The sequence below is a fragment of the Cucurbita moschata genome, unplaced genomic scaffold (assembly GCF_002738365.1).
Source record: "Cucurbita moschata cultivar Rifu unplaced genomic scaffold, Cmos_1.0 Cmo_Scf00024, whole genome shotgun sequence".
Classification (NCBI taxonomy): Eukaryota; Viridiplantae; Streptophyta; class Magnoliopsida; order Cucurbitales; family Cucurbitaceae; genus Cucurbita; species Cucurbita moschata.
Genome location: NW_019268540.1, coordinates 886,686 through 913,606, shown reverse-complemented (window position 1 = coordinate 913,606; position 26,921 = coordinate 886,686). Strand labels below are relative to the sequence as shown.

Genomic DNA, 26,921 nt, shown 5'->3' with positions numbered 1-26,921 from the left:
CGTTCTTTTTATAACAATTTAATCCATGTCTAACTTAGAATTTTGCGAGAGCACGCAGAAATCATACATTTTATAGTATCGTATCGAGGTGATAGACACAGTACACGTCACGAGCAGGAACGAATCTTAGTCAATGACCGACTTAGTCTTTTACGAGAGCATGCAGGAGCGCAATAGCTCGATCGGTAAAGCGAGAAGTGCTCACATTTTATTTTGCTCTCTCTTTTATTTTATTGTCAAAAAAATACAAAATATTAACATTTCTAATCGTAAATGTATGTACGTACATGTGTGTGTATATATATATGTATTAAAGTTTATAAGTAGTGTGGGCCCACTTCATCAAGTTTTCATTTTTATTTTATTATTTTTAGTTATTTTTTACTTTTTGATCGATTTAAAATAATTAAACAAATTATAACAAAAAAAACGCGTAAAAATATTAGAATGGAAAAAAATAAATGCGGAATATGATTGGACATTGAGATTGTACGGCACCAATGAGAACGAGGCAAAAATGACACGCATGTGAAGTTAGTGTAATCCCTCGGGACATCAATTAGCCTCAGTCCTATTTAATTTATTAAATAAAAAAAACGTAATAAACCAATCGAATATGCTTTTTTTTTTCTTTTTTTTTTTTACTTCAATAAATTTATTTTTTAATCTAATTTTTCCCCTAACAATCATTTCATCACGCCAAGCATATACTCCTAATATTCTCTTCATTCCCCTTTTCTTTATAAGCCTCCTTTCCTCATTCTTCCTCTTCCTCCTCTCATTGCCTCCGACGAAAACACAATCCGATGAAGTTCGGGAAGCGTCTCAAGCAACAAATTGAGGACACATTGCCCGATTGGAGGGACAAATTCCTTTTATACAAGGACCTGAAGAAACTGGTTCGGGTGATCTCGAGAAGCACTGATGCTAATGCTGATACCGATGCTGAAGTCGAGTTTGTTTGCTTGTTGAACTCCGAGATCGATAAGTTCAATTCCTTTTTCATGGAGCAGGAGGAGGATTTTGTGATCCGACATCGGGTTAGTGTTCGTTGAATTTTAATATTGAACGTCCTTGTTTTTTGTGTTATATTTTAAACGCGCCCAATTATATATAAGTTTAATGCTTAATTTTAATATATTTTAAATTGTTTATTTATTTGGAGATTAAATATTTCAAAGTCAAAAGTGGTCTACCAATATTTTAAAACACGAAAAAAAGAAAAAAAGACAAAAAAAAACTAATTTTATCCTAAGTAAAAATATAATATTGGAATTTTAAAAATATAATAGTTTATAAATATTACATATTTATTTTAATAAAAATAAATAACTAAAATATTTATGAGCATTTATGGATTGAATTAGGTTATTTAGGTGGGTTAATTCGAGTTGTTTTGATTATTTATTCTAATTCTTGTAATAAGTAAATAAAAATTTATTTATTTATTTATTTTTAAGCATTAAATTAAGATTTACGGTTCTATTTCAATATATATTTTTAAAAGTCGTTAAAAAATAAATAATAAAAAAACTGCATAATAAAATAAAATTAAAATAAGTATATATAATTGTATCATAAATAAATTCTTTAAAAAGAAATTAACAATAAATCCAACTTAAATTAATTTTCGGGGAACAGTGGAAGATGTATTATCCTCACCCACCTGTCACCTAAAGTTGAAGATTTTTTTTTATTTAATTATTATTTTACTGTGTTGCCCAATATTGACTATATTTAGATTCTAGAAAGAAAAAAAAACTTTTTTTTTTCTTTAAATAATTAAAAAAAAAAAAAGTGACACATTTTAATTTTCAATATTAATTACAAAGTGGGCAATTGTCATCTATTTTTTTTTAATTATTATTAATATTAATGAAAAAATAAATCTACCTCGGAACTAAAAAAAACGTTTTATGGCTTACAAACTCAAGAGGTTCGTTAAAATGAATTGATTAGGGAAAATAAGACGTTTTTCTTTCGAGCTACAAATTTAGAAACCGAACCTCAAATATTGAAGATTTTGATCGACGAGACAAACCATGTAACGGAATATCGTTGTTCGATATGCAGGAATTGAGAGAGAGAATAGATAGGGTTTTGAAATGTTGGGGTCGAGATGGAAGTGGAAGAGAATATCACAATGTAGTAGAAATCGGGAATATTAGAGAAGATATTGTGAATTTGCATGGTGAAATGGTACTCCTAGTCAACTACAGCAACGTCAATTACATAGGTACGTAACTTTACCTCGTTCGATATCGAGCGGATTTGATTCTTATGGTTTCAAGAACGTTAGAATTTAGTCAAACTCGAACGAATTCGTGCAGGGTTGGGGAAAATCTTGAAGAAGTACGACAAACGAACGGGGGGATTACTAAGAGTATCGTTCATCGCAAAGATACTCGAACAACCATTCTACAAAACCGATTCGATCTCGAAGATGATCAAAGAGTGTGAGAGTAGCATTGACGCGATTTTTCCAGTTAGACGAGAAGCGGAGGAAGACATGAAGAAAGGGAAGGCGATCTCAGCTGGCGGTGAAGGGATATTGAGGAACACGGTGTCAGCTCTACTCAGCATGGAGCAGATAAGACGAGGAAGCTCCACTTATAGCCATTTCTCTTTGCCTCCTCTAAACTTGTCTCACTCGGACTTCATCCATTCCTTTCAACTCAACTCTCCTATTCCAATTCTCCATCTACTTTAGTTTACTCTCACTCGGTTCGAGATATATATATATATATATAGATATAGATATAGATATATCACTCGATTTGGTCTCAAAATTGTTCTTCATCGGACTATGTCACTTTAATATAAACAAGAATGTTATGGGTTTTCTAAGTTTTTATGTTATGAATCTAAATTCGATTCGTTAAGGGATATATCTTTGATCAAAAGGAGGTTCGGATGCTCCACTTTTGATGTTATTTGTAATGAAAAAATGGAAAGGTAAATAACAAGTCCGGATCTAATCTATGAGGAGCGGTATAAACACAGATGACACCAATAAAATACGAAAACTTGCTTCACATTTGGAATTGCACAAAAAAAAAAACTATTTATCTCGAGGAGATCTATGTAAAATTTTCGTACAACACCAACGATTACATTCTATGAATGGTCAAGAACAGTTGGAAAATATTGAGACGTACAGCTTCTCAGGCAAATACTGTCCGCTTTGGCTCGTTACGTATCGCCATCAGCCGCATGGTTTTTAAACGCGTATGCTAGGGAGAGATTTCTATACCCTTATGAGAAATGTTTCATTCCTCTCTCCAACTGATATGGGATCTCACGTATAGCTTGACCCGTTTATGGCGGATATTGGCATAGAGGGAAAGAGAATCGATATATACATACCTACATACTAAAAAACGAGCAAACTAAGCCAAAAAATGAACGGGTGCACAATAACTAAAACTCGTGATAACCATGCATATGAGCTCATAAATGGTAGAAGAGAAACTTATAATATTTATGCATTATTCTTAAGATAATTAGTGACAATGAGAACGTTATAATCTGATTGTGTTTTAATAACCGTTGGATGTAGATCGAAAACATGTCTACTCCTAATAACCATTAGATTGCGACCAAAAAAAACAGACAATGGATAAGGTGGCACTAGCAACCTTAGCCTGCCACCAACAGGCAATGTTTTATGTTCTGTGGGATTTCATGCATTAAGACGGCGTCCCCCCCTTATCCATCTCCCATGTTTCATCTCAATATATTTCCTTTTTGTTAACTTTAAGGAACATGCTTTCTTTTTGTCTTCTCTTTTTCTTTCTTCTTGCTAGCTTGTGTCCTCTCTCGTTCAACACACACGCATGTACGACGACGTTCTCTTCTACCGATTTGAGAAGATCTTCGTGGGCTAGCGAAGACGATGCAACCAAATTTGGCTACGAGGGCACAACGCCACGAGGGAGGCAAAAGGAAGACATGGGGGAGCAATTAATGCAAGGATCGACGGTGTTGGGTAGTGTTAAAAGTAAAAGTTTGTCGAGTGTCGGTGTCGAGGCAACCTTAATAGTTCTAGATATAAAAGATTTTGACCTAATTTCAAGTATGAAATGATTGTTTGATAAAAAAATTTCGTCATACAGCTACCTAATGACGTGCATGAGTAAACAAGCAATACAATAGTTACATGACGTTGATATATGAAGGTTGAGGATGTTTTGGACACGTGGCCATAGACAGACAATGGCCTGTGAACGAGTGTCAGGTGTTAAGTAAACGAGTAGTTATCGTAGTTACTTGCAACATTGCCAAAATTTTCGAGACGTTACAGTAGGGAGAGGTACAATTTAGGTACGTTATGAAAACGACCTCTCGGGTTCACCAAAAGCAACAACAAAACCCTAAATTCTTGTATGCTTCACTCTTTTCATCCTCAACCAAACCAAATCATGAGATTCAATTCTTCTTTATTGCTCTCCTTTTCAACATTCTATAAACAAAGGGTTTCTTCTTCACTCCTTCCTTCACTTCCAACTAGCAATGAGAACCTCCATCTCTATCTCCCTCGACTTCGTATGTCCTCACCTCCCCGTTCGATCAACCAAAACAAAATGTCGTGTCAAGGCTATGCACTCCACCACAAACAACGTCGGTCGAAAATGGACCGAGTATCAAGGCATTCAGAATTGGGACGGTTTGCTCGATCCACTAGACGACCATCTCCGAAAGGAAATCCTCCGATACGGTCGGTTCATTGAAGCAGCCTATAACTCCTTTGAATTTGACATCACTTCACCATTTTACGCAACATCTCGTCATTCTAAATCTTCATTACTAAACCAATCCGGATTAAGCGAGACTGGATATCGTCTCACCAAGTATTTACGAGCCACAACGAGTATAGGTTTACCACATTGGGTTGAAAAGGCTGCCAACTCGATCGCAACTCGATCGAGTTGGATTGGTTACGTGGCAGTATGTGAAGATAAAAAAGAAATATCTCGTCTCGGACGTAGAGACATTGTGATCGCTTATAGAGGAACTGCCACTTGTTTAGAGTGGCTCGAGAATTTACGCGCCACTCTAACAGAATTACCTAATAACGAATTCAGTACAAATCGAGTCCTGTCAAGACCGATGGTAGAAACTGGGTTTTTGAGCCTGTATTCTTCGAAGATAGCGAGGTTGCCGAGTTTGAAGCAAACAATACGTGAAGAAGTTCGTAGATTACTAAAGGCCTATGATGGTGAGCCATTGAGTATCACCATAACAGGCCATAGCCTCGGCGCGGCCGTAGCAACATTGACCGCATACGACATCAATGTCACGTTTCGACAACAGGTGCCACTTGTCACGGTCGTGTCGTTTGGCGGCCCTCGCGTAGGTAACAAAGACTTCCAAAGGAGCCTTGAGGAACAAGGAACAAAGGTTCTGCGCATTGTCAACTCGGGGGATGTCGTGACGAAGGTGCCAGGCTTTGTGGCCGACGACGGCATGGAAGCACTGCCGTGGTGGGCTCGACAGTGCATGGAGAACGTGCCGTCTCAATGGTTGTACTCGGAAGTGGGGAAGGAGCTGAAATTGAGCAACAAGAACTCCTCCAATGTTCTTGGAATAATCAACATGGGAACGAATCATGATCTAAAGACTTACCTTCGTCTTGTTCAACGGTTTAAAAGCTCGAAATCTACACTATGATGATCGAAGTATTCGAATTTCTTACGTGGGTCTTGTTCTTTTGTGCGTTTTGATTAACACAGTAAAGCGGTTTTTACACTCAAGTCGGCCTTTTGAGATTGAATTTATGGGTCTTGTTCTTCAACGTCCTTAGATTCAACGCTCGATATATTTGAATTTCTTGTGGTCGAGAATGATTTTTCTTTTGTATAGCTTCATGAATGGAAAATACACCAAGCATATAGCTTTAAAAATTTGCACGTCGTTTCAGATCATCGTTTATGTTGTCGTTGAATGAAATTTTTTTTACTTTAATTTGAATTCATGTGAAACATGTACGAAATTACAACCCCGCTGATCCAACAAACTACATATTTGAGATGAAATTAGGGTTTCTTCGTTGGCTACGAGTTTTGAGTGGAACTCTCGGTAAACGACAAGGTAGCTAAAATTTCTTTTAATAACATGGGCTGTCACGACGTACAAAAAACGCTATAAAAAGTCTACGATAGCTTTTTCGTAAGCTATCGTATCCATTATTTCTTGTAGTGAACCTGCAAGAATGATGTGATGATTGCTCTACTGTCTCCAATGTGAACCTAAGACATGCATGCATGAAGTTTTGTCACTTCCTGATATATATTTATATAGACAATTATGTTATGTATCGATGTATCTAACCTCATATTTATGGACACGTGTCTCGTCTAACCTAGCTATGGTTCGGAGAATGCAAGCATGATGGCCCTTGTCCCCTCCCCCTCTCCCATGTTTCAAGCTTACATTTTCATGCATATAACTTTAAGGGAACATGCCTTCTTTTGTGTCTCTCTTTGTTACAAAGGACAAGCAAACTTTTTTCCTTTGTTTGTTTCTCGTACTCGATCTTTGTACGAAATGTATCAAAGTTGTTACAATTCATATGTGATGGGTAAAAACGGTTCGGCACGATTAATTTTAAGTGTATTGAACAATTATGGGCAAACGACTTGCACGGAATAAAGTAATCATGAAAGCCCGACTAATGTACCTTGCAACTTGTACCTTAGTCGAGTGTCGTAAAGTAATGATATCAAGGATTATAAACTTTAAGGACTAGATGAAGAAGACGTAAACAAAGAATGTCACCAAAAGGAAGATTAGAATAGATGAACAAATATCGTGTAGCAAATTTTCAAACCTGAATGAAAATTGATAGTTCGGTTGCCCTGCCACTTGAGGGTCGAGCAGATTCCACCGCTGGCACAACACCCACCCACAATCATGGACGATGAGATGCCTCCCGTTGCAGAAGCCAAGGTGCCACTATCGTCCATGAGGGGGCGAAGGAGGAATGTGGTTAGGGACCCGTGTTAAGGATATTTAGTAATAAATTATAGTTTACCATATATATTATATTTGATATTTTATTATAAGGCAAATATCTAACATTTACCTTATTACTATAGGTATCATTCCATTTATTGTTATTTCCATTTATTACTATTTCCATATCCTTGTAATTTATTTGATTATAAATAAGATAATTTTCACACCATTTAGGTGGGGTGGATTAATCAAACATTCACAACCCGCTCTGAGGAGGTCTCCTAGGAATCGGTACTGCCCGTGCAGACGACGAGAAGCCATAGTTCGGTAACCCTTTTGTCGTCGAACATGTCTATTTTTAAATAAAAGACGTGTTGAAGTTAAAAGATATAACAACATTGATTGAATTAGTAAAAACAACCGAGACAATAATGTCGACCATAACGAACTTAGATTAAACATAAAAGACAAAAATAAATAAACATTATAAAATAAGACATTTTCTCCTTATTTTAAATAATTTAAATGTAATAAAATAATAAAAAATAAAAATAATATTTTGTTTTCTTTTTAAACAAAAAAAAAAAACGAAATTAGCCCAATTTTAAAATTTAATTAATATAAATAAATTTAAAATTTATCTCGAGAACATTCTGATAATACATGTGAGTTGAACATTTAAATTACATAAAGTTTTTTTTTATTTTGTTTTATTTTATTTTTGGAAATTTTAGAAAAGAAAATATTAAAAAAATGAGGAATTTAGGTCAGTCGTGGATATTTTGCGTCTACTCCCATTAGTCACTCACTCGTCCATTGCGGCTAGGGTTTTTCGTTTTCCTCTATCTGACTCCTCTGTTTCTTGTTCTACAGATTCCTTGTTCTTTCATTGCTTAGATTCATGGAGCTCTTGTTAAGATAGGGTTTTCTGGTCGCCTTTCTACGAGTGGAATTTCCTGTTTTTGAGGTCTTTTTTGGGGTATTTGTTTTCGATATAGTTTGGAAATGGCGACCGTTAATCCATTTGATTTGTTGGGAGATGATGACGCCGAGGATCCGTCGCAGCTAATTGCGGCTAAGAAGGTGGCGGCAGTGACGTCGCCGGCGCCGAAGAAAGGTCCTGCCCAGAACAAACCGGCGGCTTTGGGGGCTCAGCAGAACAAGCCTGCTAGTCTTCCTTCAAAGCCTCTTCCTCCAGCACAGGCTGGTGAGATTCTTCGTTTCTAAATTTATTGTTTGATACCGAATATGGATTTTTTTCTTTTAGATTTTGGTTGATTGATTTTACGTTTTCTGATATTGGTTGTTGTTTCGTTTCTTACTGTCTGGCGTTCTTCTCTGAGACTACGCGATATTGAAGGGTGATAACGCTATTTAATTTGGTGAAAGTATCATAATTACCTTGTTCTTCAAAAGATTTGTAGGGTGTAACCGATTTAGTTATGTTGTGTATTGGAGTTCAAGTTTGTTTGTAATTTGGATAGTACCCAATGAGTTGTTTGTTTGGCTACTATGATTGGGACATTATAGAAGAGAAAGTAAAAATACTTTCTTTGGAAGAAAGCTGATATCGACTATGCATTTGTGATTAAATAAACTAGTTTACATAGCTTCTATTTAAATGTAAGGATTTATAATAAGCTTTAGTTTTCTATTATAATATATTGTTTTTGTCCATGGTGATTATAAATTATTGAATTTATTGATATTGTTTACAAGTTAAACATTGTCCAATTGAACATGTGATTCCTTATTGATTTGGGTTCTTTTGCGGGAACTTAGAACTCTGCAATCAATTTTCTTATGTTATTCTTTCGTTTCTATCCTTTTGTCATCCTATTGGATTCAAATTTACCAATCTACTATTGCTTTAGCTATCTACATCTTATGAGTTTTCATCAGTGTTATACATTGAGTGATCGAGATGAATTTTTTCTTTCTATGAGTAGTAAGAGAAGCAAGGAATGAAGGCGGTCGTGGAGGTCGTGGCAGTGGGAGAGGTGTAGGGCGTGGTTATGGGCGAGGCCGTGAAGGCAGTGGCTTCGTTCGTGGTTCTTTCAATAATGAGAACATCAGTGCAGCTGAAGATGGAGAGACAGGAAAGACAACCGAAAGGCGTGGGTATGGTGGTCCACGTGGTCGTGGTGGCCGTCGTGGTGGTTTCAATAATGGAGAGGCTGCTGATGGGGAGCGCCCTCGTAGAGTATTTGAGCGCCACAGTGGAACTGGCCATGGGTAAGAGGCTATTCTTTAAAAGTTCATATTACACACCCCTGCTGTAGATTCTACACTTTTTTGACGCTTTCGTCCGGATTCTATGCCTAGAAATGAATTTAAACGTGAAGGATCTGGTCGTGGTAATTGGGGAAGGCCAACTGAAGAATTTGCTGAGTAAGTACATGTGTATACCTTGGAAGGGGGGTTGGATTCTTATGCTTATCTTATTATCTCGTGTATGTTAATGGGGTTATTTTTCTCTCCTCAACAACGAGTTGTACCTTAAGCTTATTGTCTTACGTTTAGGGCTGCTGAGGAAGCTGTTAATGAAATGGAAAAGAACATGGGTGATGAGAAGCCTGTTCAAGAGGATGATGCCGGAGGTGTCAACGCAGAGAACTCTGCTAAAGAACCAGAGGAAACAGAACCAGAAGACAAGGTTAGTATGTTCAGTTTTTTAGTACGTTTCCCTTGAATTTGACCCTACTATTTCATTTGTCCTTTATTTTCTTGTGATTGAAGAGCAACTTGTATTTTGCATGCATGTCAAATTGAGTAGTCTTTATTCTTTTACTTCTAGTATCATAAAATTGATACATGTTAGAGTCGCAAACGAGCTTTGTGGGCTTGGATTCTGAACTCCATTGTACTGGTTGACTTGATTTTGAATCTAATTTACCCCTTTTTTCCTGATGCAGGAAATGACTCTGGAGGAGTATGAAAAGTTGCTTGAAGAGAAAAGGAAGGCCCTTCTGGCACTAAAAACTGAGGAAAGGAAGGTGGATCCAAAAGAATTTGCATCCATGCAACAACTTTCATGCAAGAAGGAGAACAACGACATATTTATTAAATTGGTACACCTACTTTGTCTTTTTGGTTAATTATCTATGGATCTGATGACCCTTGGCTTCTTGGTAGTTCAAATATGTAATTTTTCATTTCATCTTCATATGTTGTTTCACTTGTAGGGATCTGAGAAGGATAAGCGAAAAGAGATTGCGGATAAAGAAGAGAGAACTAAGAAGGTATTATTACCCTCATCTTCTTAAGAAGTTTCCTTGCCAATTAAATTGTTTACTCAGCTTTGATGTCTAGCAGAATTTCATGTCTTAGGGCAGCCATGAGCTCTTTTTTCTATATAGAGGCTAGTTGCAAGTCATGAGGCGATATTGCGTCTCAAGACTAGTTTTGAACTTCAAAATTTATAAAATAACAAAAATATAAAAAAATTCCTATTTAACGAAATATATCATAAATATGTAAAGTTCTCGATTGTCCATCGATATGCATTAACTTCCATGAGTTAATAATTACAAATCTTTTTGGCCTGTCATTTAGTGTCCTACTTCTTAGGCAGAAAGTACTGGGTTTTTTCTTACAATAACGTGCTAGATTGTTTGTTGATTATGAATATTTGTCTTTTCTGCTCTCGTCCCACTTAACACAATCCTGCCACCGGCTACACCAGCACTATTTTAATTTTTCTGTAAAGTCGATTATGCTGAGAAGCATGCGACTTTTACAACTCAATAGAGTAAGCATAGAGGAGAATGCTTCTTGTTCAACATCTGCCATCCTCACAACATGCTTTCCTCCAAGCTTATATTTTGAAACCATTGTTGTCCAGCCAGTACAAAATGCTTGACTAGGATGTTCTATTGTCTATTCGGAACCTACATTAAGAAATCAGATTGATTCTAGAATTTAGTTGCATTACCTATTTTTTCAGAATTATACCACGTGGGGTAGAGGTTTGGATTGACGGCCTCTTAGAGAAGGCAGAGATGAATTGACTTGACTCTTGAACTATGCACTGATTTCTAAAAAAATGAATTTAGTTCTATGTACTTCAGGTGATAGAATTTACTTCCAAATACATTTCGCACTAATCTGTGGTTGTTTTAACTTCTAATTGGGCCCATTAGAGTAGAGGTGATTTATTTTGCTTTCCCTGGAACATTCTTTTGGCCATTTACGTTAGTTGGTGGACGTACATGAACAAAATACCAAATTCTGCTTTTCCTTGTATTAACTTTGAAATGTTTTCTCCAAATGGGCATGTTGGTTTTTTCAAATTCCTGAAAATATGTTCATAGATCATGTAAAAGGTTAAATCACTGATACTTCCTTTGTTTTGGTGTTTTTAGTCTTTGAGCATCAATGAGTTCTTGAAGCCTGCGGAAGGTGAGAGACACTACGGCTCAGGTGGCCGGGGAAGGGGTCGTGGTGGCCGTGGTTCAAGGGGAGGATACAGTGGCAACTCGATCAGCAACGTTCCAGCCCCATCCATTGAGGACCCTGGGCAGTTCCCTACCTTAGGTGCGAAGTGAACTCAATAAAATTTCCCTTGAAACTGTGTTTTTGATCTGGGGCAGCAAATTGACTTCAATAATATAGTCTCTCCTAAATGATAAAAGGAAAAAAAAAAATGTAAATTGTCGGTCCTGTGTTTCTGCGTTGTATGTTTCCAACTTTTGTTTCAGACTGTCTGCTAGAACAAACTATTTATGACCTTTTCTTTTAGCCCCGCTGGTATACCGTTTATCTCCCAATTGTGTTGGACTGAGTGGGGCTGTTGTTTTTCATCTGCCCCTTTATGCTTCATGCTTCAGGTAATTGGAAATTTTCATGTGGAAGACCGCGGTTGGATCGATCGATACAACTCTTATTATGCACGATACAACTCTCGTTGCATCGATTGATACTATCTCTTGGATTAGAAACTTCCGAGCTTCCTTCACTTATTGTCTTCTTTGGACTTTCTTTGTTTGACTCTCTTGAGGTTTTAAAACGCGTTTGTTAGAGAGAGCTTTCCACTCCCCTAAAGTGTTTCGTTCGTTTTCTTCACCGATCGGAGATATCTCATTTTTGTATTATTGTGATTAATGTAGCATTGCATATGCATATTTTCATATATTTATGGATCTAACATTGATATACAAGATCATCATAAAAAAATATTAACAAAATATGAATATAAAATTAATAAATATAATTTGAATTCTTTTTTTAATTATTATTTTTGCCAAAATTAAAACAATATTTATAAACAATGCTAAGACAAAACAATGATTCTCGCTGTCAAAATGGCAGGAGTAAATTTGTAAAATTACCAAATAAGTTCGAATGACGCGAATAAATGGAAGAATTTAGGTCAATCGGTTACTCTTTTTTTGCGGCTAGGGTTTTTCCTTTTCCTCTATCCAATTCTCCTGCTTTCCCACAGATCCCTTGTTCTTACGATTCTTTGATTCATGGCGCTCTTATTAAGATAGGGTCTTCTGGTCGCCTTTGTTCGAGTGGAATTCCCTGTTTTTGAGACTTTTTTTTTTTTTTTTCTTTGGGGTATTTGGTTTCGATTTAGTTTGGAAATGGCGACCGTTAATCCATTTGATTTGTTGGGGGACGATGACGCCGAGGACCCGTCGCAGCTAATTGCGGCTAAGAAGGTGGTGGCGGCGCCGCCTAAGAAAGGTCCTGCCCAGACCAAACCGGCGGCTTTGGGTGCTCAGCAGAACAAGGCTGCTAGTCTTCCTTCAAAGCCTCTACCTCCTGCACAGGCTGGTGAGATGCTTCGTTTCTAAATTTCTGGTTTAATTTCGAATATAGATCTTTTTTTCCAATGCTTTTGGGTGATTGATTTGCAAGTTGAACAACTTGTGATTAGTTACTACATTTCTATCTATAAACTGCTTATGAGTTTCAATTGGTATGAATTATACATAGTGATTGAGATAATATTTTTCTTACTATGAGTAGTAAGAGAAGCAAGGAATGAAAGCAGTCGCGGAGGTCGTGGGAGTGGACGAGGTGGAGGACGTGGTTATGGGCGAGGCCGTGAAGGCTCTGGCTTCAATCGTGGCTCTTTCAATAATGAGAGCAGCAGTGCAGCTGAAGATGGAGAGACGGGAAAGACAACTGAAAGGCGTGGATATGCTGGGCCTCGTGGCCGTGGTGGCCGTCGTGGTGATTTCAATAATGGAGAGGCTACTGATGGGGAACGCCCTCGTAGAGTATTCGAGCGCCACAGTGGAACTGGCCATGGGTAAGAGTCTGTTCTTTAAAAGTTAATTTTACACACCCCTGCTGTAGATTCTACACTTTTTTGATGCTTTCGTTTGGATTCTATGCCTAGAAATGAATTTAAACGTGAAGGATCTGGTCGTGGTAATTGGGGAAGGCCAACTGAAGAATTTGCTGAGTAAGTACATGTGTATACCTTGGAAGGGGGGTTGGATTCTTATGCTTATCTTATTATCTCGTGTATGTTAATGGGGTTATTTTTCTCTCGTCAACAACGAGTTGTACCTTAAGCTTATTGTCTTACGTCTAGGGCTGCTGAGGAAGCTGTTAATGAAATGGAAAAGAACATGGGTGATGAGAAGCCTGTTCAAGAGGATGATGCCGGAGGTGTCAACGCAGAGAACTCTGCTAAAGAACCAGAGGAAACAGAACCAGAAGACAAGGTTAGTATGTTCAGTTTTTTAGTACGTTTCCCTTGAATTTGACCCTACTATTTCATTTGTCCTTTATTGTCTTGTGATTGAAGAGACACTTGTATTTTTGCTTGCATATCAAATTGAATAGGCTTTATCACTTTACTTCTAGTTTCATAAAATTGATACATGTAAGAGTTGCAAATGATCTTGGTATGCTTGGATTCTGAACTCTGTTGTAATGTATGACTTGATTTTGAATCTAATTTATGCTTTTTTCCTGATGCAGGAAATGACTCTGGAGGAGTATGAAAAGTTGCTTGAGGAGAAAAGGAAGGCTCTTCTGACACTAAAAACTGAGGAAAGGAAGGTAGATCCTAAAGAATTTGCATCCATGCAACAACTTTCATGCAAGAAGGAGAACAACGACATATTTATTAAATTGGTACTCCTACTTAGTGCTCTTTCGAAGTTTATTATCTGTGGATCTGATGAACCTTGTCCTCTTGGTTCTACAAAGTTGGACTTGGCCGTATCATCTTCGTTTGTTATTCCACTTGTAGGGATCTGAGAAGGATAAGCGAAAAGAAATTGCTGAGAAAGAGGAGAGAACAAAGAAGGTATTGCTACCTCATCTTAGAAGATTTCTTGGCCATTAAATGTTACTTCAGTTAAATGTACGGCAAAATCTTAAAAATCATAGGGCAGTCTTAAAAATCATAGGCCATTAAATGTTTCATAGGGAGGCAAGTTGCAAGTTTTGAAGTGAGATGAGATGCAAGTCTCATTTTGAACTTGATAATATTGAAGTTATATAATAACAATATTATATAAGAAGTCCTATGCAAAGAAATATATTACAAGAAAAAGGGAGAATCTGAACTATCCATCACTATACCTTAGTTTTCATGAATTAATAATCGAAGGTCATCCTCGAAACGGAGAAATAAAGATGGCAAACAAAAAATTTTGCCTTGTCCCCAGTAGATGGAAAAATAACGCTACTCTAGAACCTACAAGCCTGTTTTTCTTCTAAACATGTTTAGATGATTTAAACAGTAAACAAAGAAAAAGAGGTGCATAAAACAGTAAACAAGGAAAGGAAAGGTAAAAAACGAGATAGTGAGAACTGACATTTTAGCTTTGTTGTTTGTCTCCACCACAAACACTTCTTCTAGCGAGGACAAAATTGAGGACAAAATTATGGCTGTCTTTTGGATCTTTTACTTTTTAGGCATAAAGTTTGAGTCTTTTTTCTTGTAAAAAAAGGTGCCAGATTGTGACAATTATATTTGTCTTTTCAGCACTCTTCCCATTAAGCACAAACCCATCTCCAGCCAACAGTACTATTTAAATTTTTCTGTGATGTCAATTTCGCAGTGGGACATAGGCCCGTTTACATCTCAAATGTGCATGCGTAGGGGAGTATGCTTTGTGTTCATCATAGGCTAACCTCACAATTTGACGTTGATGTTCAGCCATGATTTTTTTTTTTTTTTTCTAGGATGCTCTTTGTTGGATCTATCTAACACTAAAGAACAAGTAGATTTAGTAATTAGATGTTCTTTACTAGGTTGCTCTTTACTGGATCTATCTGATAAAATGCTTTACTAGGATGCTCTTTATTGGATCTTTATAAAATTTAGTATTTAATTGAATCTAATTCAACTGACTACTTTATTTTAGAACATTATGGGTGGAGGTTTGTATTGACTAGGAGTTACACACGACATAACTCTTGAGCTATGATCGTGTGATAGGGGAACTCGAATATAACTTTGCTTTTCATAATTTTAGAGAACAATTATCAGAGGAAAATAAGTACGTTATACAATTGAGCTTTAAAGATCTTTTTTTTTTTTTTTTGACTTTTACAATTTCATCTTCATCGGGGAAATATACCAACTTTATATTGAAATCAATCAATCTTTAGTTTGATTACTCTATATTTCTAACAAATATAGTATGCACAAGGCTGTGGTTCTAACTTCTAATTGGTCCCTTTAGAGTAGAGGTGATTTATTTTGCTTTCGCTGGAACATTCTTTTGGCCATTTACGTCAGTTAGTCTACAGAAAAAACACCAAATTCTGCTTTTCCCTTCACAACTCTGAAAATTGGAATATATTTCTGTTTTAATTGTACATTATACATTTTGGTAGTTGTAGGAAATGGGTCTATGCAAATTGGAAATAGACCTTGTAAAAGGTTTAAATTACTGATATTTATTTTGTTTTGGTGCTTTTAGTTTTTGAGCATTAACGAGTTCTTGAAGCCTGCGGAAGGGGAGCGACACTATGCCCCTGGTGGCCGGGGAAGGGGCCGTGGCCGAGGTTCAAGGGGAGGAGGAGGAGGATACAGTGGCAACTCGACAATCAATGTTGCAACCCCATCCATCGAGGACCCTGGGCAGTTCCCAACCTTAGGGGCTAAGTGAAACTTCTCAATAAAATTTGCCTTGAAACTGTGTTTTTGATCTGGGGCAGGAAATTGACTTAAATAATCTTAGTCTCTCCTGTATCAAAATGATCTTTTAAGTTCTATTTGTTTAGGTGTAAATTGTGAAAGTCTTGTATTTTTGTTTTCAGCAGACTGTTTGTCAGATCAAATTATATATTTGACGACTCTTTTTTTTTCCTGCCCTCACAGCATGCGCTTCTTCCCACATGTGTTGGACTGAGCAAAGGGCAGTTGTTTTTCATTTGTTGCTCTTCATTTCATGCTTCTGGGAATTCGATTTTCTTGCTGTTGGTGGTATGATTTTCTTGCTCTTCATTTCATGCTTCTGGTAAATATTTGATTAAGAAAACAGTCCATGGGTTCGGAGTTAAAAATGGGATGATGCTCCAACACTATTAGGGATAAGCTAACCAAAAAGTTGTACCAGATGGGGAGCCACTGAATGTTGAACCTACTAAAAGAGTAACCTTGTCTGGCCATGGACGACTTTGTCTTACCTGAGTAATGGGGTAGATGAATGAACTGAGATCATATTCGAATGAGAGCGATTCTGAGAATAGAATAGCTCAGAAAGATTTAAAAGAATTGAGAGTTACTACCTATACTAATAAGGTGTACGACTAAGAAAGACTCTAAAAATTGAGAGTTATTATCTATATTAACAAGGTGTACCTTTCATTTTGGTGGTTCAATCATTGGAAGTCTAAGATTAAGCATGTTTTGCTTAAAACAATTATATGTTGGGAGACCTCTGGCAAATTTTCCAAAGACACGGATTTTGAGCTTGTGTTGGTTTTGGCTGCCACAACCATTTAGAAATTGTTAGATAATATGAAAGCTTAAGATGAGAAATGATATGAATCAAACTACTAATCCTTTGCATGTATTCGAAAGATTGATTACAAGTAGTGTAAAGAAGATTCAAGAGGTTTCAAAAGCTAGTTGATGTTTATCATTTGGTATCAGAGCATTTGGTTGACGTTTTTTGGCCGGCTCAAGAGGTGAAATATCTTTACTTTGTTAAGTTAGCTTTATTTGTAAAATTTTGCAAGGATCCTAGAAGAACTTCTAGCTTTGCAAAATACAGTAATGGTTGGTGCTTATCATTTGGTATCAGAGCATTCTTTGGCTAACACTAAAGGTGAAATATATTTCTCTCCTTTCTCTCTCTCTTCCCTTTGTTTCTCTCCCTCCTCCTTCCGCTAAGATAATTTGAGTTGAGTCGGTTCGGGTTGTCTGTTCGTTAGATTCAATGTACACCCTTAACTCATACAATGACTCGTATTGGTCAAGTATGCAACTCGTTTGCGTGTAGCTTTCTTTTCCCTTTCACTCTATTTTGTCACATTTATTTTACCATTTTTCTTTTTTGAATTTGAGATGGTAATGCGTTTACTTTTCTCCTTTAATTTGTTTTCCCTTTAAAAATCACAACATATAATTAGGGGATCGTCCCATCTTATAGAAAATGGGGGACAAAAGAAAAAGTTGGGTTACAAAAGAAATACAATATTCCACAATAGCTTTCTCCTATTCTTTTAAAATTTTCAATTTTATCGTTTATGTATTAAATTTTTTCAATTGTCGTTTTTTATTTTTAGATTAAACGTGTGAGATCTCACATTAGTTAGAGAAGGAAATAAAACATTTCTTATAGGGGTGTGAAAACCTCTTGTTAATAGACGCATTTTAAAATCGTAAGGTTGATGATTATACGTAACGAGCTAAAGTGAATAATATCGGCTAGCGGTGGGAATTGTGAAACTAACCACAATACATAAGGAGTTAAAGTGGACAATATCTACTAGCGGTGATCTTGAGCTGTTACAAATAGTATTAGAGTCAGATATCGGGTGATGTGCCAGCGAGAACGTTAGCCTCCTATGGGGGTGGGATTGTGAGATCTCACATTGGTTGGAGAGATTCCTTATTAAGGTGTGTCATGAAACCGTGAGGTTGACAACAATACATAACGAGCCAAAACGGACAATATCTGCTAGCGATGATATCTTGAGGTGTCACACATGGTATAAGAACCAGACACCATGGAGTGTCAGCGATGACACTCACTCCCTCGAGGAGTGGATTGTAAGATTGGATTGTAAGATCCCACATTGGTTTGAGAGAATTTCTTATAAGAGTGTAGAAACTTGTTCCATGAAACCCTGAGAGCGATGACGATACATAATGGATGAAAGCGAACACGCTCGAAAACTTGGACAGCTAGAAAGCGTGTCTTTTTCATCAAATCAATATATCATCATTCTCATGGTAAAAAAGAAGAAAGAAATCTATAATACATTTTAATTAAAGGTTTTATGAAGACATTATTATATTTAGATTAGTGTATTGATGGGCATTTAATTTGTTCTCGAGGAATCTTTTTGTGAAGAGAAAAGAAGACAAGAAAAGTAATGAAAAGGAAAGAAAGTTGAGAAAATAAAGGAAAAGTTAAAAAAGAATATTAATGTGTAATAGCTTGCCTTTCACTCTATTGTTCCAATCTATGTCATCAAATTAAATATTTTACGTTAATCGATCTCGAAAAATATCATAAAATTAAGTTTATTGATTTAACTGTGACTTGTTATGCCCTACACGATATGAACATATATGATCTAGTAATCGCCTTTTTGTTTGAGTATAAAATGGTTGGTCGTTTGCGATTGGATTTTTCTTTAATAAATATTTAAGGTATAAAATTTTATGTTTTTCGTTTTTTATTCACATTAGTATGCATGTAGTAACGAGCCCGATTGATCTGGATCTTGAAAAATTGGGTTACACGTAAGATTTCTGATTTTGATTTACGAACAATAAAATAAATAAAACTCTCACTAAATGCTACCTATTTGTAATGTATTTTTTTTAGTTAGATCTGAAAGGTTTGAATCTCGAGAATTTGGAACATTGGTTAAGTCAAACATTACCCAGGTCCCAAAGTCAAAGATTCAATCTTGAATTTGAAATTGAGATCGACACCGAATGGTCTGATCATGTTACACACATCTCTTAGATAAGTTTATAGAAGGTCACTATGTTAGATGAAAGTCCCACGTCGGCTAATTTAAGGAATGATCATGAGTTTATAATCAAAGAATACTCTCTCTATTAGTACAAGGCTTTTTGGGGAATCCTAAAGCAAAACCATGAGAGCTTATGCTCAAAGTAGACAATATCATACCATTGTGGAGAGTCGTGTTCGTCAAACACACTGAACTTAAGATTGCTGTAAGCGAAACCCATTTAAATTTTGAATTCAATTTTTTTAATTGAGTCACTGAAAATAAAAATATACCTAATTATTATTTTATAATATTTATTTTACTAATTTATAACAAACACCATTTATTCTAGGAAGATTTTGATAGAATATTTATATATAAATAAATAAAGTATACTTGTTTTTCTTATTTCTCACCAACTTTATATATAAAAATAATAATTAAAAAAAAACCCAAAAAAGAAAAAATAATAATGAGAAAAAGAAAAAGAAAAAACAAAGAAATTTCCAATATAATAATAATAATAAACGAAAAAAGAAAAAAAAAACCCTAAAAATAATAGTCAAGGAAGAATAGTATGAGAATAAGAGTCCCAATGCCATGAATGTTGTTGATCTCCACCGAACTGCCACGGCGAATCATAGCCGGCCAGCAGCAGCCCATCACTCCCTCCGACCACAAGATCCGGCAAATCAAACCACGTCTCTTCCTCCTCCTCCTCCTCCTCCGCCATTGGTGGTTTGAGGGTGGCTGCGTCTGCGGCGGCGGCCTGGATGTCCTTGGCGGAGAGGGAGGCAGGGCGGGGGAGTTGGTGTTTGAGTTCAGGGAAGTTGAGGAATGCACCACAGCCTTTGATGGCAAGAGCCGCCGCGTCGTGTGCTCGTGCCGCCATCTCCGCGGTCGAGTATGTACCGAGCCATATCCTTGATTTCTTCCTTGGCTCCCTTATTTCGGACACCCATTTTCCCCACGCTCTCCGACGAACCCCTCTGTACTTCCTCGTTGAGTGGCTCGATTCGCTCTCGCTCTCTATGTTGCTCATCGTCGTACCCCTCGGCCTCTTTCGGCCGTTCTCGCCGGAGGAAGAGGCGGAAGAAGAGGCGGAGGAGGTGGTGGTGGGTTGAGAATGGTGGGAGTTTGTGTTCATCGTAGAAAATGGAGTGAGAGAGCGAATGGTGAGTTGTGCTTGGCCTTTTATTTATTTATTTAATTAATTAAAATTAATTTTGGTTGATTTTTTTATTTTTATTTTTATGGGGAAATGACGTGGAATATTTATTTGTGGGGTAGGGTATAATAGGGCATATATAAGGTAGATTACAGTTCAGCAGCTGCTTTGTTTCCCATGTGGATACTCTACGTAATAATTATAATAATATAATAATAATAATAATAATAATAATAATATTACCATAGTTTATATTTTGACCTTGTCTTATTCATTAATTACTCGTTGATTTTATTAGACGATATTGCTTTTAGAGTCCGATATAATTTTAAATGTCTATAGATTTGATATCAATATAAGAGATTAATTGACATTTTTGCCTGTTTTGTAAAATTCATAAGTTTAATTGTGACATCCGAGTAAAGTAAGGGTACGTGAATGACCCGAGACTATATCCGAATGAGAGCGATCTTGAAGATAGGATGATTAAGAAAGACTTGTAGGAAAGGAAAGTTACTAACTGTACTGATAGTGTGTGTACCTTCTTTTTCGGTGGCTCAATCGTAAGAACCCTATGGTTAAGCGTGATTTGCTTGGAGTAATTCTATGTTGAGTGACTAAGATGCATGTGAGTGAAAGTGAAGTATGTTCGAAGGACTCGTGTTGGTTTGTAGGGATAGTTTTCACTCGTAAGAAGCGAGGGGTAGGTAACATGGTCGTTGTTGCCCGAGAAGGTCGAGGTCATTAGGTGCCGAATCTGGATATATCGTCGGTTTGTAGGGATAGTTTTCACTCTTAAGAAGCAAGGAGTAGGTAACATGGTCATTGTTGCCCGAGAATGTTGGGGTCATCAGGTGCCAAATCTGGATATATCATCAGTTTATAGGAATAGTTTTCACTTTTAAGAAGCGAGCAGTAGGTAACATGGTCATTGTTGCCCGAGAATGTCGGGGTCATCAGGTGCCGAATCTGGATATATTGTTGGTTTGTAGGGATAGTTTCACTTTTAAGAAGCGAGAAGTAGGTAACATAACCATGTTACCCGAAAATGTCGAGGCCCATCAGATGGTAAATTTGGATGGTCGAGAAGGCTCTTTAAGTTTTTTTTTTATTTTTTAAATAATAATAAAAGTAATGTAATTGAAGAAAAAGAATATGATATGAATAGAGTATCCAAAGCTATGTGGTTATGTCTTCCTCAACTTGACACTATTTATATCCCAACCTGTCTCTGCCACATCACTGTCTTCATGTTTTTTTTCTCTTCTTTTAATATTTCTTCACATCTTACTATATATTATTCTAAGCATATAACAACAAACCAATTCTAATTACTTTCTCTCCCTATATAATTGGTGTTAACTTATCGTTTAATGGACTTCACATGTGTGATTCATACGTAAGGGAAGACGAGCTTGTCGTTGAGGACCTTAGGACAGTGGCCCCTCTTTCCGAGATGTACAAATTGACTAGCATCGCCTCGAAAACGGTTAAAAGAAAAAAAAAACAATGTAATCTCAATGTATCCTTTCTGTAGTAGCTCCTGTATGAGGTTAGATATACGTATACAGTAAACTTTAATGGATTGCTAACTCGTGACATGCCCGGAATTAAGATTATCTTGCTTCATATTCTAACCTACAAATTAATTTGTAAGCCTATGATCCAAGTCGTATAAACCATTGATCATTTATATGCGCCCAAAATCAGAACTTAGATTCTTAATATGGAATTAGTAAATAATTAACAACAGAAACGGAGCATGTAGCTGAAATCTTAGTTCATCAAGAAGTGATTATCTAACCATTAATTAACACTTTAAGAATCGGACTAAAAGAGTAGTGGAACCATTTTTTTTATTTATAAAATTTTCACAAATATTTTTCGTGGGTAACTAATTATTTTATCCATCCAATTATGCATTTAGGTCACGAGCAATGACTATAATCATGTTCACAAACAATGCTTCTCTTTACCCATAACATCACATGAACATGTCCTAAGTTTATAACAATCGTAAGAACCTAAAAACTTTAATAGACAAAGTAACATGAATCTTGTACCTTCTCACTATCACATGTGACCACAAAGAACAAGACATAGACTAATGAGAAAAATATATATATATATATATTTTATAATTATCATTTATAACATCTCTAACCTAACATAATTAAATCGGGTTTCCTTGAGTAAGCTTATTCTCTTCAGTCCTCATGCTAGACACATTCTCTTTTATCAATCTTCGAGATACAAACTATTCCCTTCGATCCAAGGCCTTATTTATGTAGTCTAGCCTATCATTTCGATACAAGCAATGTATAAAATTTTTTACATGTCGATCTTTCTATGTTTGTAAAATCTGATGTTGATATCAGCTATTTGCAAATTTTTAAATATGAACCCCGAACAAAAAAAAAAAAAAGTTCGGAAATTTCATTCATTTTTTTTTTTGGATCTTATTAATACATTATCCACACGTTTTTTTATTTTTTATTTTTGGTATGGAGGCCCTTCATTTTCTTGAAAATTAAACAAGGTGACTGATCACCAGGCTGCTGCTTTAGGTGGGCTCACAAGTTGAGGTTAAAGTCAAATGGCAGCTAGGCTCACATGGCCCTAGCCCTTATGGTCCAAACAAAATTCCTTTTCCTACTACTTTATTATTGGGCTTGAGCCTTGGCTATCCATGGGCCCACTAATGTCCTGTACTGACATTGAAAATGCCATGCGTCTAAAATAGGCTTCAGAATCTATCAGGTAAATCATTCATTATTTTGCACATTGGTTTTCATTCTAACTCCTCCTAAAATCCTCTTTCCTAAAATCCTCAATCCAAAGTTCATAAAACTCTGATGCGAAGTTAGGCTTTTGTCGATTTTCTCGACATTTCGAAGTTCATAAGATCAACCATAATAATAATCGAAGAACAACATTAAATCTCATATAGTTTAGATCCCATAACAAAACAAAACAAAACAAAACAAAACAAAAGATCATTATGATGTAGGTTCACAATCACAAGTCGCATGAAGTGTAAGAAATTAACAGCTCATTCATCAAACTTATTTGTAAAATAAGTCTCAACCGAAAATTCTGAGAAGAAACAAAGAGAAAGTAAACCACAACAAAGAAGGAAAAAAAAAAAAGAGAGAGAGAAGTGGAATGGATGGTGTACACTACTTAGTCAAAAGAGCAAGCCGCTTGACAATGGGAAGATTGGAGAATAATCATGTACAAAAAAAAAAAGAAACCTCTATCTAGTTAAAAGCTATTGAAGACGATACCACAAGCTATTTTCCATTAGAAAATGAGGTGTTTGGTCGGTAAACGAACTATTGATCGAGAAGGTCGTATGAAGGTAGTTCTTCGAGCCTTGAAATATCCTCCATTAGTAGCTCTTTTTCCAATTGTCGTCGTGTCGCTTTCATTACAGTCTACAAAAGAGAGGAAAATCATGAAACGTCAGTCGTGGTAAGAGTAAAAACTGAAATATTGAGGTTTAGGACAAATATAATGTCTTGAGCATTTAAGGTATGCTCAAATTTAGACATTAGCCGGGCCTAAATTTAAAATTTAACATTGAATTGTGTGTAAGGAAGTATAAGTTTGCCCCAAGGTAATATAAGTTCCTTTCCTTCCCTCTCAGACAACTTAAGCCTAGAATGAACAACCTGTCTGCTCAAACAAGCCACGGACAAGGACCTTTCCTCCTAACACCGGCATTTCGACCTTATTGAACTTAATCCGGCCGTTGGAAAATTCTTTTCTCAAGCTTTCCACAACTCTAGTCTAAGTCCACCACTCGCAGATATTGTCCTCTTTGGACTTTCTCTCCTGGACTTCCCCTCAAGGTTTTAATATGTGTCTACTAAGAAGAGGTTTCCACACCCTTATAAGCAATGTTTTGTTCTCCTCTCTGACCCCCCTTAGGAGTCCAACATCCTCGCTCGCACACTGTCTGATGTCTGGCTCTAATACCATTTGTAATAGCTCAAGCCCATCACTGGCCAATATTGTCCTCTTTAAAAAATTTGGACCATTTCTTGATTTGTGCATGTCATGCTTGCGCAGGGGCCATGAGTGTCGTCAAAGACTCCTCGATTGCAGGAAACCCCATCACCTTCCCTTGAATATGATTTCTAATTTTAATTCCACTATTTCCTTGTCTACTCCAATCCTTTTTCTTCAATCCTCTTTTGATTCATCTTTCCAAATCTCCCTTGGACGAGTTGCTTTGATACCAATTTGTAAGGTTAGGGGAACTATCGATTGGAAATCAAAGATCAATACAAGTTCCATATCCTCTTTTAGACAATTAACCAAAAGACTAAAAATGAAAAAGAATCGAATGAAAAGCTAAATGCCACTAGCTAAAACCAAAATGCACTTTATAACCCCCTTACACAGCAGATATCCCTTTGCACACCCGACACTCACTCCCACATAACTGACCAATAACTAACTGGTCGAGGCTAAATTGTCTTTCTTGCCCTTCCTTTGATAAAATGCTATCAATGGTGGCCTAACAGTATGTTTACACGGATCACAATGCCCAACATTTATATGGGAAGGAGTGGCAAAGTTGAATGCATTAAGACAGGTCTTAATTTGATTCGAAGAGTCTTAACCCAAAGTTCGAAAGGATCTTGATTCAATGTATTTTCATAGCTCGGTATGACTAGTGAGTGCATATAAAACAGTATAGCCAGTTTAGATGTTAAGTCAATAAATTTGACAATTTCAAGAAAAAATTGAGTTGAGACTACATACATTGAAGTCCATATATGATGCATGCATGGCAAGCCATTCACGATCCATTAGTTTGAACGTGATACAATAAAGGAGGTCAAATGCCGAATCGTTTTCTGTCAGGAAAAGGGCAAAACTTGGATTAGCAAATATAAAAATTTAAAAAAAAAAAAAAAAAAAAAGAAGAGAGATGCTTGTTCCACATGTAAAATTCTACATGATATTATGAAATCATCTAAGAAGATTTCCTATACCCAATTGTAAAGTATGTTTGTAACGCAGAAATCACAAGCAGGAAAATAGCTCACTTAATAAGCATGATTTTCATAAAATATTTATTCATACATTCAATAAGGTGGTTGCACATACCTGCAAGAAACTTCAAGAATGTTGCTCCCACAAGTGTCCGTGGCTTGACTGAAAATATCATTTCATGGCATTTCCACAAGTTAGGACCCTAGATTTCTGAATAAAAGAACACTATTTTTCCGTTGAATAGATTGATTAATATAGATAGCAAACCTGCTTCAAGATCAAGCATTTGAATAAGCATGAATGTGATGTTCACCCCAGCTACAGCAAATGGGTATTCCCATAAAGACCGATCTCCTACTTGCTTTCGAAGGAGATCCTGGAACGACTTCTGTAATGATGTCCAGAAACTTTAGTGTTAAAAAACAGCAACTAGAAGCATAAATGCGTTGTTTATGCATAAACCGACCACATTAATATCTTTTTTTTTTCTTTTTTGTAAAATATTCACATGCATACACTCATGAAGTAATAATAATCTGGGTTCCTCTGTCAAAATCAGTATGTTTGATTTCCATTTAATAACCTTGTTTTTAAGCCTTTTTTTTTTCCCCAAAAGGAAACTAATCAAGGCTCAAAGAAGTTTAAAGCAAGGTAAAAAAAAAGTTTCATACCGGGAAATTCCTGGCAAAGAACAATAAGTTCTCCAATGAAATAAAACCACCACCCCTAGAGATAAAACCCAATTAATAAGAGTTAACACAGCAATAACGTTGGTAATAAATTATAAGAGCTATTCATGTCAAGTATGAAGCAACGACGTAAATCTGATTACCTAAAATCTGTTGATGGATCCTTTCCTTGCCAGCCCATTTCCTTCCACTGCTCAGATATCAAACCACGAAGTTCTTCCTCTGGGAATGCCACATTCCATAGAGCCCTTAGAGCCTCCTATTAAGAGTCCAAATCATCATAAAGGAGAAAAACTAAACAAAATAGTCTCAAATTCTCCCTCCACAAGACACACACACATAATCTCCCTACATTTTTTTACATCTTATAGAAGGACAAAAAACGTTGTGTAGATAACAAACCTGGTGCTCAGGGATTGAATTATCATAGGCAATATCTATGCGGTTCTGCAGCGTCTGCAAGCATTCCTCCTAGTAAAAGAACCAACATGTGCTATGATTTTGAGATACAAATTCTAACTAAAACAGTTAATAAAAAATGATCTTAAGAAGAAGAACAAAAGTAAAGCTCTGCATGCGACAACTTCTTAATACAATTTGTTCTCTTCTAGTAAGGAGTTTAAATTTTCTCAAGATTCTACTTACCTGGTACTTATTGCTACTATTTAAGATAATAATTTCTTTAGCAAGAAAAATTCTTCAGTTTATTTTTCCTTGTTTTGCTTTTAGCCACCCAAGCCCTCGACCTTGTCTCCTTTTTCACTCTCTAAACCACCCTTGCACCACCAAACCAAACCTCGTTCACTATCCAAGTCACCCCTCATCTCCATATCTCCCTCTTACTAAGTCCCCCCCCCCCCCCCCCCCCCCCCCCCCCCCCCCCCCCCCCCCCCCCCCCCCCCCCCCCCCCCCCCCCCCCCCCCCCCCCCCCCCCCCCCCCCCCCCCCCCCCCCCCCCCCCCCCCCCCCCCCCCCCCCCCCCCC

At 36.6% G+C, this 26,921-nt stretch overlaps 6 protein-coding genes and 1 long non-coding RNA gene across 10 annotated transcripts in view; 4 read left to right on the top strand and 3 right to left on the bottom strand.

The window, feature by feature from the left end:
* Positions 1 to 767: 767 nt before the first annotated feature.
* LOC111461006 (SPX domain-containing protein 3) lies at positions 768 to 2,828 on the top strand. Its single transcript, XM_023104428.1, has 3 exons — positions 768 to 1,040; positions 2,074 to 2,236; positions 2,331 to 2,828. Exons 1-3 carry the CDS (start codon positions 807 to 809, stop codon positions 2,708 to 2,710), a joined length of 777 nt encoding a protein of 258 aa, XP_022960196.1. The 5' UTR covers positions 768 to 806; the 3' UTR covers positions 2,711 to 2,828.
* A 1,684-nt stretch (positions 2,829 to 4,512) lies between these two features.
* Positions 4,513 to 5,670, top strand: LOC111461138 (phospholipase A(1) DAD1, chloroplastic-like). Its single transcript, XM_023104634.1, has one exon. The coding sequence runs from the start codon at positions 4,513 to 4,515 to the stop codon at positions 5,668 to 5,670; it is 1,158 nt and encodes a 385-aa protein (XP_022960402.1).
* A 2,058-nt stretch (positions 5,671 to 7,728) lies between these two features.
* LOC111460713 (RGG repeats nuclear RNA binding protein A-like) lies at positions 7,729 to 11,726 on the top strand. The gene is made up of 7 exons (XM_023103962.1): positions 7,729 to 8,164; positions 8,907 to 9,192; positions 9,283 to 9,348; positions 9,481 to 9,613; positions 9,873 to 10,028; positions 10,143 to 10,199; positions 11,322 to 11,726. Exons 1-7 carry the CDS (start codon positions 7,963 to 7,965, stop codon positions 11,502 to 11,504), a joined length of 1,083 nt encoding a protein of 360 aa, XP_022959730.1. The 5' UTR covers positions 7,729 to 7,962; the 3' UTR covers positions 11,505 to 11,726.
* A 604-nt stretch (positions 11,727 to 12,330) lies between these two features.
* Positions 12,331 to 16,349, top strand: LOC111460714 (RGG repeats nuclear RNA binding protein A-like). 2 transcript variants are annotated; one of them, XR_002713460.1, is made up of 8 exons: positions 12,331 to 12,738; positions 12,934 to 13,219; positions 13,310 to 13,375; positions 13,508 to 13,640; positions 13,900 to 14,055; positions 14,174 to 14,230; positions 15,858 to 16,161; positions 16,259 to 16,349. XR_002713460.1 is itself a non-coding variant. In XM_023103963.1 (7 exons), exons 1-7 carry the CDS (start codon positions 12,546 to 12,548, stop codon positions 16,044 to 16,046), a joined length of 1,080 nt encoding a protein of 359 aa, XP_022959731.1. In that variant the 5' UTR covers positions 12,331 to 12,545; the 3' UTR covers positions 16,047 to 16,349. The 2 variants fall into 2 exon arrangements, 1 of the variants encoding a protein (XP_022959731.1); XM_023103963.1 differs by having other exon boundaries at positions 15,858 to 16,349.
* Positions 16,224 to 16,951, bottom strand: LOC111460717. Its single transcript, XR_002713461.1, has 2 exons — positions 16,567 to 16,951; positions 16,224 to 16,394 (listed from the first exon to the last, which is right to left on the bottom strand). It is a non-coding gene; the product is annotated as an uncharacterized LOC111460717 (long non-coding RNA).
* Positions 16,952 to 19,629: 2,678 nt separating this feature from the next.
* Positions 19,630 to 20,234, bottom strand: LOC111460715 (ethylene-responsive transcription factor ERF039-like). The gene has a single exon (XM_023103964.1). It carries the CDS (start codon positions 20,219 to 20,221, stop codon positions 19,637 to 19,639), a length of 585 nt encoding a protein of 194 aa, XP_022959732.1. The 5' UTR covers positions 20,222 to 20,234; the 3' UTR covers positions 19,630 to 19,636.
* Positions 20,235 to 23,227: 2,993 nt separating this feature from the next.
* LOC111461213 (ELMO domain-containing protein A-like) overlaps positions 23,228 to 26,921 on the bottom strand; it is a 6,599-nt gene continuing 2,905 nt past the window's right edge. For 2 of the 3 annotated variants that reach the window (XM_023104726.1, XM_023104725.1), the window contains exons 3-9: positions 26,341 to 26,409; positions 26,082 to 26,197; positions 25,921 to 25,975; positions 25,517 to 25,637; positions 25,364 to 25,411; positions 25,016 to 25,110; positions 23,228 to 23,679 (exon numbers count right to left, since the gene is read on the bottom strand). In XM_023104726.1, the coding sequence (XP_022960494.1) occupies positions 23,578 to 23,679; positions 25,016 to 25,110; positions 25,364 to 25,411; positions 25,517 to 25,637; positions 25,921 to 25,975; positions 26,082 to 26,197; positions 26,341 to 26,409 (606 nt within the window). In that variant the 3' untranslated portion in view covers positions 23,228 to 23,577. The remainder of the gene's footprint in view (positions 23,680 to 25,015; positions 25,111 to 25,363; positions 25,412 to 25,516; positions 25,638 to 25,920; positions 25,976 to 26,081; positions 26,198 to 26,340; positions 26,410 to 26,921) is intronic. The other variant, XM_023104724.1, reaches the window with a different exon arrangement.